We start from the raw sequence: 13347 nt of genomic DNA on the forward strand, positions 1-13347 counted from the left end.
AACTGTTTTCAAAAATCATCTTCTATCCCGAGGCTCAAAACTAACTTCAGGGAAAGGGCAAATGGATGCCCGACAGCACACCGCTACAGAAAATGAAGACGAGGTTGAAAAGCAGCCTCCTGATGAAATGTGAAAAGCTCCCATTTCCTTGGGGATACCAGACTTAAATCAGGAATATCGATGTCATCCATCAGGTGACATTCTCCGAAACAGGGAAGAGACTCACAAATCGGCTGGAGTTGTTGTTCCGGACGGTCTTGGCGTTCCCGAAGGCCTCCAGGAGCGGGTTGGACTGCAGGATAATGTCCTTGACGTGCTGTCATGGCAGACAGGCCAGAGGTTAGGAAGGTTGCAAGCACCAAGCACGCAACGTGAAGCCAAACTTTCCCTAAGGACCCAGATAAGATGAGGTCTCAAATCTACACGGTCCTGGGGTTTCTGGAAGATTTATGCTTTTCTCTCAACAGACCTAAACCTGCTTGTGTGCTCGCGTCTTCCAACTCCCTTGACTTGATGCCTGATTCCCTGGAACCAGGGTACCAGCAGGAAAATGGGATCTACAGATGTCCCAGGACTGGGTTTCCAGATTGGATGGTGGAGCTTGACCCTGCACTCACAGGCACGCCGGGAGTCACAGCGGGAAGGAGAACGAAGCAGGAAGGGGCATCTCGTTGCCACGCTCGTTGCCAGTCTTTACTGGCCCCACCCCTTTTCCACCCAGCTACTCTACCTGCCTATCACACCCCCACCCCCGCCCTCTTCATTGCAAGGGGAGAGGCAGCTTCGGGGAAATGAAATAGTGTCTCCTCCCAGACAAGGTTGTGGGCACATAGTCCTGGGCTTCCCAAACTTTCCTGTTCATGAATCACCAAGGGATCTTGTTGAAATGCAAATGCAGATTCAGGCAGTCTGAGGCAGGGCCTGAAAAGAGTCTGCGTTCCTAACCAGCTCCCTGGTGCTACTGGTTTTGCCAGCGTGGAACCACGTTTTGGGCGGCAAGGGCCAACACTGGATTGTATGGAACAATTCCTGGCCTACTAGAGAGGAAGGATTTGGTTTTTCAAACACCCCACTTCTGCGCCAGACTGAAAAGTGTGCAAAACACTCTACGGGCAAGACAGCTCAACAGATAGGAGTTGATGTTGGAGAGGTCTTTCAACAAGTGAGTCATTCCTTGTAGTTCTAATTATTCACATGCTATGGTTAAACGTGTTCCAGAAATAACAAGTCTTTGGTTTGTGCTCTTCAGCTACTGACTAATTTCAAGCCAAGAGCTCTGTATCATTGTCCTCATAGGAAAACAGGAAGGGAAAAGTCAACAATAAACGTCTGCAGTCTGGCCACTAGGTCGTGGTCTGGAGCAAACAGGACTAGATTAAGGCACTAACTACTAATTAACCATGTAACAGCTGAAGCTGTTCCGTCGGCACCCTCCCGAACATGCAGGAGAGGAACAAGAATGGGAATTTCACTAACGGAGGTTAGCAATGGCTCCAAAGGCAAATTCTGGGTGGTCCCTCCATGGGGTCAAGTTCAAAGCTTAGAAACATCTTCCAAGCTGCCTACTCTCCTTTAAAAACTCATGGATTTACACAAACAATGCTTTCTTTGTAATTTTGACTTTCTGGTTCTTCATCAGTCCTTTGTATCTGTTATTGGACACCTTTTATCAACACTCTGGTGGGGCAGAACAAAAGAAGGGCTCTTCCTTGTCTCTTCCCTTCTTTAATTATTGACTTTGAAGCTGACAATCCTTATGCGTGTATCCACCGTCCAGCCATCAACTATCAAGATGTCGAACAGAATTCTGTGGCATGTGGTCAGCATTTGGGGAAAAGACAAAGAACACGTAAAGGTAAAGGTGCAGCCCACCCATAAAACAGCATCCTGAGTTTGTCTTCGTGTCAACCTTTTAGGGATAGAGTGTGATCCCATGAACAGAGACAATCGAGTGGCACCACACCAACCTAAGTTCTTGAATCGCACTCACTGTCCAGCACCGAAGCCATGAGCCACGTGTCGCACTGAGTTCCAAGAAGGCTACTCCCAACTGAGATGGACTGTTAAGTGTAGATTACACGCCAGATTTCAAAGATTTAATATCAAAAAGAATGTAGAATATCTTGTTAGTTTCTTGATATTGATTATATGCCAAAATGACCATGTTTGGGATATGCTGAGTGAAATAAAATGTATTTTTAAAGTTAATTTTAAAATTAATTTTAATTAATTTTAAATTTAATTAATTTTAAAATTAATTAAAATGTAGCCACTTGAAAATGTTCAGTTATGCATGTGACTTGTGCCGTCTTTGCACTGGACAGTGCTACTCTAAATCTTCCTTTCATTCCGTGAAAGAGGCCACTCTAAGACCCTTTTACTCTGTGAAAGGAATTTTGGGTGCTGCCTGAAGCTTTCTGACCCAGCAGGACATAACAGGACAGAGCACCATTTAATTAGCAGACAGAACCACAGTGAAAAGAATTTTGATGTATCTTTTTAAAGTCTACAGGTGACTGCACTTACTCAGTGATTCGGATTAAAAAATTAACCTTTATGGTGAAATCTACCTGGGAGCATGAGTACCAGGAGGAAACTGTCCCCAGTGGTCTGAGCGATGAGCCCTATGTGCTTGGGAGCCCCCTGTGGACCTAGCCCACCTCCGCCATCATCCATTGCTCTCTGGGGAGGGGGCTTCACCCACTCCTGCTGATGCTGATGGGTCAAACTAAAGACAAATAACGCTGTATCTACTGTCCTCCATTCCGCACCCTCGAACGTGTTGCTTCTCGGCCCATACTGTATTCCTCTCCTTTTTCATCTCTCCTGTGTCCTCATTTGTCTGGACCTTCCTGCTTTCCTAATGTTACCCTCTAAATTTTCCTTTTTCCTTTCTCTCCCCTGCCCCTTCCCCCACTTTAAGATTTTTGTCAACGTCTTGAATTGGAAGTGTCGTCACATAGTTCAAAATATAAAAGTTACAAAAGGATATAGGGGAGGGTGTGCCCTTCCGTTGATCTCCCAGTTTCCCCTCCCTGAAGAACCCATTATCAGTTTCTTACCTCTCCTTCCAGAGGTATGTTATACCTACCCAAACAAATATGGATATATGTTCTCTTATTCTCCTCAAATGGCAACACATTATACACAATGTTTTTAAACCTTGCTGTTTGCAATTCGTCATTATCTTGGAGATCATTCCCTACCAGCACACAGAAGTTTAATTTTTATGGCTAATATTCTATTCTATTATGAACCATAAATTATTTCACCAGTCTCCGAATGATGAACCTTCAAGTTGTTTCCAGGCTTTTCTATTACTAAAAAATGCCATGTCAAATAACTTGTATCATTTCGCATACATTTCAGTACATCTAAAGGATATATTCTCTTAAGCAGAACTGATGAATCAAGGGGCGCATACACACAGAGTTGATACATTTTGCTGAAATGCCCTCCATCAAAGCATACTAGTTCATGCTCCTACCAGTAATGTGTAAGAGGAACTACGTTCCTACATTTTTACCAACAAAGTGTTTAAAACACTTGAACATTGTTGCCATTCCGACAGTTAAGAAACAGCTTTTCGGCGAGGTCTTAATTTGCACTACCCTTCTTATCACGAGGGAGAGCATGTTTTCATGCTTGATGAGTTGTCTGTCCTTCACACCCTTTATTTATTTCCTTTTCGGATTTTTGAGCTTTTTATTGATTTGTAAGAGCTCATTCTATATGAGGTATCTCCCTCTCCTGCTGTTTCTTTGCAGATTTCAAGCCGCTTGGTTAGAGAACCTGTGTCTTTTCTGTGGGGGAAAATGTTTTTGAACAGCAAAGGGGGACTTCAATTTTGCATAATACAGGACCTCACAAGGGGCCCGCTCCCGAACTCACCTGGACCTTGGGCCCGCCTCCAGACACTCTGGAGATGTAGCTCATGATATATTTGGCAGCCACTGTCTTTCCAGCACCACTTTCACCACTGAGGAAAGACAGACAAAAACACCCACCCATGAAGTGGGTCACGACCAGGTCCCTCCCCGTGACAAAACAAACTAACAAACAAACAAACAAAGCAAGCAAGCAGAAAGCTATTCAGTCATAAATGCACAGCACTGGCTGAGAAAGGCAAACCCGTGCCAGGATGGGGTCACCTCGCTGACGTGTAAGAGCAATGTCAACGTGCTCTGTGGACCAAGGTCTTGATAACGATCGTGTCCAGAACAGACAATGAAGGATTCGACACGCCCAAGAACGGAGAACACGCTTAGGAACGTGACGGGATATCAGAAGGATGGAATATTATACAGAAATTACCACTGACAGGAAGATTGTAAACTTAGAGAAAAAAGCATAGGAAATAATGTTGAGTGGAATAAATCAGATAAAATTATATATGAAAACACGTTACAAAATGTAAGGGGAAAAAAAACATTAAAAAAAAAAGAAAAAGACTAGAACTACCACAAAATATTAGCAGAAGTTCTGGTAAAGGGAAAGATACCATGGAAGACTCCTTTCAGATCATTATTTCCCAAACTTTTAGTAATGCACGAATTACTTCTGTAATTAAAAAAAAAAAAGGGAACTGTAGGCACTCTCAGGTTTCAAACCGTGTGCCCTGACCTGACGCAAGCGACTTTATTTTAGAAGTTCTAAAATTAAACGATGAGGCAATATTAATCACATCCTGCATAACAAAGACTACCTTCCGTTTTGGGGGCCTCACTGCACGGGGAAACCCTTTTGTTATTAGTGTATAGTCTGCTCTTCAAAATACCCATTCTTCCTTCAAAATCCCCTCGAACTAATGATGACCTCGACTCAACACGCCGAAGTCAGACTTCTCATCTCACTACTGGTTGCCTTTGTGTTATCAACGGCTCGGTCACTCAAGAAAAGAGGAAACGTCTTCTCAGGGTACATTCAAGCCAGGTGACCCCTTACCTTCAAAAGGAAACCGAAATAAATTTGGAAATAATTTGCTATTTCGAAACAAAACAAACACAAAAAGGATTAAGGTAGCCATCAGAGCAGAACTCAGAACTTGGTTGAGTTTCCTTGACGTAATACACGTTTAATTAGAGAGATTAGAGGGAAGAATAAGGGAACAATACTCTGAGGGGCTCTGAATCCACCAATGCGACTCATTCACCATCCCAGCACACAGAGCTCCCAGCTTCCAGGTGACCAGGGAACCCAAACTGAAATTCCATTAAGATGTGGTGGCAAGAAGAAAACCAGCAAACCTGGCACGAAATGGCACATTGTTTATAGAGGACATGCTTACTCGCAGGCACAAGTAGGTAGAGCAAATATTTCAGCCCCATGAGGAAATGATCTGCTTAAATGGTCCATGTAATCAAATGATTTATATGCAAGATCCAGGGTCAAAACACGCGCTCTTGCTCACTGGAAGCACAGTCCATTTTATAACGTTGTAAATAATGTGAACATTCAAGAATATTGTAAAGTCCAAAAGTGCAAAGCTACAACCACCCAATCTAATATCACACAGACATTTAAAACAACTAGTAGAAAACTGTGTGGCAACATACACAGGACTACAGCTAAGGTTAATGGCAACATAAGCCGAAGACAATGTATCTATACTGTGAACACAACTACGTAAAAATAATGTATGGACATGAATAGAAATGGAACAAAGAAAAAGAAATAGTTCTGACTTGGGGTGCCTGGGTGGCTCAGTTGGTTGAGCGTCTGATTCTTGCTTTTGGCTCAGGTCATGATCTTCGGGTCGTGAGACTGCGCCCCACATTGGGCTCTGCGCTCATAGAGGAGTCTGTTTGGGATTCTCTCCCTCTGCCCCTCCACCTGTGCTCCCGCGCTCTCTCTCAAGTAAATAAATAAATTTTTTTTAAAAAAGAACTATTTCTGACTTATTGAGGGGCCGATACATAGATGATTCTTTTTTCTTTGGATGTGATTTCTTTTTACGCTTAAATTTTCGAGAGGTAATTACCCATATATTTCAGATTTTTAAAGACAGCATTTCTGGAAAAAGTGGAACCACACATGACAGTGATGATTAACACTGATCAATTTCTTTAACTTATTCTTCAACTTCCTTTATCGGGATGAATAAACATATTTTCATGTTCAGAATTCCTCGGAGCAAGCTGTGTGTGTGTGTGTGTGTGTGTGTGTGTGTGTGTGTGTGTGTTTGTAAGAAAGAGAAAGGAAAAAGCAACAAATCCTATTAGAATTAGGAAATAAAAGTATAGTGATTCCCTCACTGTGTCTTTGGTTAATAGTGTGATCAGACATGAACTATTTTATCTCTTTTGTTAGAAGCAAAAGGACAGAAGAATAATGGAGCATAATTCATTCCATGTATTAAAATAAGTATGCCAGGTCCAAAATAGAACATCGACATTCTAGTAATTGTGATATTCTTCAGAAGCTTTAAAATAATTAGTTCTGGCTGAACATTGACTGGAAATTTCATTTCTTGGTTTCCATTTACAAACGCTTAAAAAAAAGTTCTATTGATCAGAGGTTGGTAATTTGCTCAGAATATGGTACAATAATGGAATGTTACATAATTACTTGAAGCTTAGAGTATATACAACCATAACTATACTGGCCCTTCTGGGATGGGAAAATATCATTTCTTCCTCTGGACTAAAACGCAAGTTAAAAGAATGTGAAGGTTTCAGACATTATACAGCATGCCCAAAATTATTTACTTTGCATCTCACAGCAGTTAGGGAATTTGATTTGCTTATGGTTATAGGCAGTCTTTCTTAATTCCACTGCCTTCACTTGACTTCTAATGCGGACAAAAAAAATACTCCAGAAGTGTATGTGCTTTAAATTAGAAAAATGCCCCGTTGGTCCCCAAATCCAGCAGCCTACCAGAATCCTCACAGTACTTTTAAAATGCTCATGTTTGGGCTCCTCTTCTGACCTGCCTCCAATGCTAGTCTCCAAGGACAGGACCTAGAAATAAGATTTTTTAACTAACTCCGTAGTTCTTATATAACTGGCTGGGACCCAACCACACAAATTGAAAACAAAGTCAAGACAGACTTCATAGGAAATATCAATTCAACTAAGAAATAAAGTTCTGTGTGCACTAGCTATAGAAATGGAAACATATGCTAAAATTTCAAAGAAATGGAAAGAATGTTCTGGGGGGAAAAGCTATTTACAATGGCATATTAATAATTGGATTCAAGGACCATAATTGCTTTTACAAGTCTGAAAGTTATTTCTCGCTTAAAAATCAATAGTGTTTTCAATTCATTTCAACTTACTCTAGCAAATATAAAAACATTTCTGTCTTATTTTTCAGGCAGATTTCCCATAGAATAAGGAGATTCGATCTTTTCTACTGCTCAAAGATTCACCAATCTACTCCCATCTCCCCCTTCCTAGTCTCAAAATAATCTGTAATGGTTCTTTTTTTTTTTTTTTAAAGACTTATTTATTTATTTGAAAGAGAGAGAGTGAGAGCTAAGGGAGGGGCAGAGGGAGAGAAACTCAAGCAGGCTCTGTGCTGAGTGTGGAGCCCTATGCAGGGCTTGATCCCAGGACCCTGAGATCATGATGTGAGCTGAAACCAAGAGTCGGACGCCCACCCAACTGACTGAGCTACCCAGGTGCCCCTCCCTAATAGTTCTTACCACAGTAACTACCGTTCCTTTATAACTGATCAAGGTCGTGTCACTGAAATGTTGCTTTTCCAACTTTAGATTTGTTTGCACTTTACAAAGGATAAACACTTAAAACAAAAACTGTATATGTGTTTGTTTACCTTACATGTATTGTCTAAGCCCCTTCACGTTCCAAGCTCTGGGCTGGGGGCTGGAAGGAGAGATGGCTCCTGCCCCGAAGGAGCTCACTGTCTGCTGGGGAAGGGGAGTGCACACAGGCTGTAAGAAAACCGTGTAGATGGGGGTATGGTTTTAGGGACTCCTGGGGGGCATGTATCCCTAATTGGAGTGCGTGTTAAGAAAAGATTCTTAAAGAAAGTCACAACTGTTTTAAGTCTCAACAAGACAAGTAACGTTAGCCAGGTGGGGTGGAGCCCATGTGCAGTCGCAGACAAAAACCCCACTGGGTGCAACTGAAAGGAACCACCACAGGGGAAAAGGACTTGAATGGGAGCTGGAGGGATAGGAGAGAAGCTGGGAGGGGATGAAAGCTCCAGGACGGTGCCTTGGGTATCGGTTTTGAGGAAGGACCAAGAGATCTGGTCAGCAGCAGCCAGTGTGTTTGATTTTATACAGACCAGACTCCAGTCCTTTCTGCATCCCATTCACGAATTTTGCCTTTACCTCTCTTCTAAAGACCAACTGATCTATTATTGAGTATGTTTCTCTAAATTGACTCAATTTACTTACATTTATTTTTAAAAGGAACATATATAGGACTACCGTAAATAGAAAACCACCAGGGCTTGCCCCGAATTGGCAACTTTAAAAATAAATACCACAAAAATAAAAGTTATTTGTGAAAATAATTCAAACTTCTACCAACACAGAATAGATAAATAAACTGTGACATATTCAAAAGTGGAATTCTTGGAAGGGAAAAAAAAGAAATTACAGCTACTCTCTCCCAGTAAATTTCAGGAACTTGAATGCTGTGTGAAAAAAAAGCTGCCGAAGAACACATGGACCGCATAGAGGAGGATTCCATTTACATCAAGTTCAACAGTGCAAAGACAGTCAAGAGGCTGGTTAGAGAAGCAAATGTAAGTAGTAACACCATAAAGAAAAGGGAAGGAGATATTTAGAATTCAGGACAATGGTTATTTCCCTGTGAATAGGGATGGGAAAGGAGCCAGGATGGACTGCATAAAAAGAGGGTCAGCTCAGAGGATATTCTTCTTCTTTCTTTAGAGATTTTATTTTTAAGTAATGTCTGTACCCAACGTGGGGCTCGAACTCACAACCCCGAGATCAAGAGTCACACCACCAACTGAGTCAGCCAGGCGCCCCTCAGGGGATGTTCTTTTAACTTAAAAGTGAAGTGGTGCGTGATCTTTTTGGATCATTACTCTTTAAATGTACATGTATTTTACAGAAATTATTTTAATGTCCTCAATAGCTCACATGAACCATTTTGGAAGTGGCTGAATTCTAGCTGGCCTTGCCAAAAGCCTTGAGCCTGAAGCCCGCTCTCTTTAACAAAGAGATCAGCAAGAGGTTTTAAAACATACCAGCACAAAACAGACTCACTCTCTGACAGAAGCAGGAACATTGAAATAAAACGAACCATGGGACTGTGCTCTGTTCGTACGTTAATATCACGCACGCCCTGCGAAGCTGGGAAGCGCTGCGGTCATCAACGGGAAGCAGGTGTGGAGCGTGGAGGCCACGCTGGAAGGACATGGCCAGGTTAGAAGGGTGGGCAGGATCCAGGGGAGGGGGGATGAAGGCCTCCATGAGGGCAGTGCTGGTGGCAAAAGATGGAAGATGGTAAAGTCCGGCCCTATTAGGAAATAAAATTGGTAGAACTGCACAAGGGATGGGTTTTGACAGAAGATGGATAAGAAGGAATGAAGAATGGCATCCTGGTTTGGGGCCTCAGGAGCCGGTAGATACTAAGATAAGAGTTTCTCTAATCCCCGGGACAGGGTTGGGGGTTATCTCATGTGGTTGTAGGAGCCCAGAGACAAGGACGCAGAGCTGTGAAGGGCATCCGAGGGGCCACCCAGAGGTGGGGGCCAGTGGGCACGGTGGGCTGGGTCTCAGAGCCACTGAGGGGGGCTGAGGGGAGCACGGAGGTAATGAATGGAAGAGATGGCTGGGGATTGGGGGACTGATTAGATTGAGCACATGAATCAGATTGACCAATAGAGAAATACATTGAAAATAATGTGAAACAAGACTCTCGTCAGAGAAAGTATAACAAATTTGAAAAGAAGAAAGAACCCTGAGGGATTGGATTGGTATTAAAGGCATTCATTTCAACTGTTGGAATGAAAGGAATCAGTACACACACACACACACTTTGTAATTGTGTGTGTGTGTGTGTGTGTGGTGTATAGTGTATATATATATATATATATATATATATATATATATATATATATATATATATATATAATAACAAATAGAAGGGACCACGGCTTCTTGAAGAAATGGCCCATTCCAGGGCTGGGCCAGGGAAAATGCAAGCCGAGCCTAGAACACATAGCTGTGTCAAAAAGTACAAAAGTACAGTGTCTGATGGGGACAGGGTCAAGCACGCAAGAACCAGTTTGAAAGGGCTCCCGCTGATCAAGATCATAATAGTGCTGGATTACGATCCACGGACTATGGTCCGTACGTACTGCCATAAAACAAGATAAATCAGTTAACAAGGGAGAAGGGAAAACTCTTCCTTATCCTAGAGTGCCGACTGATGAACCAAGAAGAAATGATGAAAATGGAGCACCACCATTTGGAGACTGTCATTTAGGTGACTGGTCTGGGCCGGAGTCATCACTGGATGCTATGATTGGTGGAGGTTCCATGAGAAGCAGGATGCTGCCATCATCTCAAAACAGGCCCACAAAACACTAACATGTCCTAAAAGAAAACATGGTGAGCTTAATCAGAAGGAACAGAGCAGAGATGCACAGGCCCGACCAGTTGCTCGAGAGCACAGCATTGTTTCTGAGGAAGTCCTGCTCAGCAGGACTGACCTGAGTCTGGTCGGAAGGAATCACGAGACACAGCCACGCTGAGGTCGGCCTACTGAATTTAATGCCTGCACTCTTCCAAACTGGAAAGAGCAGGAAATACACATATTGGGTAAACCCTGCAATGTGTCCCCTGCAATCTGAGGAACCGTTCCAAAATGACAGAGTCTGAAGAGACACGTATTCCTGGAAAGAATCCTGCAGCAGAACGGAAAGAGATATTTGGGGGAGAACTGGTAAAACGTAAATGGGGTCTGGGGGTCAGGTGGCACTGTACCCTTATCAGCGTCCCGATTTGGAGTATTGTAACTGGTTATGTAGAAAGCATCTTGTTTTTAGGAAATACACACTGGAGACTTTAGGGGTGATGAGTTATCACAACTGCAGCCCGATGTTAAAACGTTCAAAAAGATATTAATATCGCTGGTAAGATCGATAATTGTTCAGTGTGGGTGCGTATGGTTGGAGGAAGAGGTGGGAGAGAGCATGAATGTGGTCAAATGTTACCAGTTGGGGAAACCAGGTGAAGAAGATACAGAGTTGCTTGAACGACTCTGCCCACTTTCCTGTACAACTGGAATTATTCGAATATAAATTGTTTAAAGGAGAGTATATAGGAAATGTTGCAAATCTGAGGATGGGGAGGAAGAAGCAGATGGAAGGAATTATCTGTTCACCTGTGTACATGTGAATATATACATATTCTCCCCTTTTAAGTTGTCTTATCAGTGGCTAAAAGGGATGGGCAGCAGAGAGTTGAAAATGTGAGTCTGCAGCACAGAAAGAGGTTCTGGATGAAAATTCCAGGATGACAGTGAGAGTAAGTGGGACTACCAAGGAGAAGCATGCTTGAGCACAGGCCGTACTGGGACCCTGGGGACTGTAGTGGCCACTACTGGTTCCCACTCAAGCTCTTTTCCCCACTTCCCCTCGCCTGACAATTTCCTGACTTGGTTCAGGTATCTTGCCTGGGACACCAGGCATAGAGATGCTGGTCCCACACTTGGCTGAGCCCATCGCCACCTGACCCACCACCCCCAGCAACTCAAGAGTCCATATGAACAAAGCTGCCCCATTAGACGGAAGGGAAGGACTCATGCAAGAGGCTCCTCTCCCCTCTAGGATATAAGGAAGTACGTTACTCTGATTGCCCCTGGCAGCCACCCGCAGCCACCAAGGGGAACCAGGACAAATCTTAGGATGTCTGGACTGTGAAGCAGAGAGCTGGAAAGAACCTGGGTCCTTGATGACATCAACGGACCACCGAGCACCAGCCCTGAGGTCTGCACAACCTTTCTGCATGTTCTGTTATGTGGGACAACAAGTTGCCTTAATTTCTCAACCACTTTGAGTTAGATTTTCTGTTGCTGGCAGCTCAAAGCGTGTCAAATGAAATGGAGACCACTGACATTTTGGGAGCACCGAGGAGAAAGAACAAGCTGGAAAGGCTGGAGAGGCAAGAGCGAAAGGAGGACGAATACAGCATCACGGGAGGCTGACTGTGTCAACATGGCAGGGAGACTGAGAAGACAATGAAGTTCTGAAATCTTCTGGCTGGCACCGATTCTCTCAAACCCTACTTTTGGATATAGGGATGTATCAGTACTGAACTTGACTCTTAGTCCAAAAGGTCTAACCCAAGGATAAGAAACAGAGATAGTTCAAAAAAATTTGTTTCCCAATTCTAGAGTTCAAAGATGAACATGTGTGTGTCTGAGGAATAGTCTAGAAGATGAGAAATAACATCAATTCCAAAGGAGATCTGAAAGGAGCAAACTAGTGGATGTCATCACTGTAGCACTGCCCAGGGAGCGAGCAGCTGAGGCATACCAGGGACGGTTGTACAGGCTCCGCACCCATCAATCATTTGACCTGAGTGAGCCCTGTGGGGAAGGTGCTCTGACCCCGTTCTTTGATGAGAAACACTCGCTCTGGGACACACAACTAGTGAGCGGCATTGCTAGGAAAGGAGCCTGTCTCTAATGCTTCGCATCAGGGCATATATGGGTTAGCTGGTCCATTACAATCCACGGTGCTTCGCAAAGTCACTCCATGAATAGCACGGTTCATAGCATAATCAAACTTTTCGCTACCCCTGAGTCTTTACTGATAGACACCTCTTTAATTAAGGCTTCTGCCAAAAACATCTATTATCTCACATGCAGTGGGAAGTAACAAATAATAGCCCGCATCCCTGTGATCACATGACAACATGTGATCCAGGAGGAGAAACACATCAGAGAAGGTTGGGGACAGCCTTTTCCAAAGACTGAATTCACACGCTCCCTCCCTGGCAGCCTTACTGCTCCTGGGAAAGAAGCAAGTCCGACGGGAAGCATCTCTGTTACCCACCTGGGGCACTCCAGGGCTGCAGAGAAAGGGCTGATCTGTCAGACCCTGTCCCGACACTGCGGAAGAAACCCTCAGGTACGCGCAATAGCTGAGTGTGTAAAATAATCACGCAGACCTGCCAAAGCTGCCGAGTAAATGGGAAGAATTCATTCTTTAACATAATGAGGAAAGTGTGAACGAGACAGCTCTTATTTCTTCCCAATCAGTATTGTCAAGCAGACAAAATGTTCACCTCCAGTCGGCCAAGAAAACGGCCTCGTGGCAGCGCTCTTCTTGGCCCAAACCGACCGACGCAGGAGGAAGAGCTGAATGTTTAGTCTGAGGACCAAGTTCAAGCCCCA

General features: G+C 43.6%; 1 protein-coding gene across 1 annotated transcript in view; it reads right to left on the reverse strand.

Moving 5' to 3' along the window:
* The window catches only part of MYO1E (myosin IE), a gene marked incomplete at its 5' end in the record, with an annotated part of 187763 nt that overhangs the window by 74611 nt on the left and 99805 nt on the right, over positions 1 to 13347 (reverse strand). Inside the window, 2 exons of the mRNA XM_087859163.1 lie at positions 227 to 316; positions 3892 to 3979. Of these exons, the coding sequence (XP_087715289.1) occupies positions 227 to 316; positions 3892 to 3979 (178 nt within the window). The remainder of the gene's footprint in view (positions 1 to 226; positions 317 to 3891; positions 3980 to 13347) is intronic.

Source organism: Ursus americanus, chromosome 36, assembly GCF_024610735.1.
Source record: "Ursus americanus isolate L20-20 chromosome 36, mUrsAme1.1.p, whole genome shotgun sequence".
Classification (NCBI taxonomy): domain Eukaryota; kingdom Metazoa; phylum Chordata; class Mammalia; order Carnivora; family Ursidae; genus Ursus; species Ursus americanus.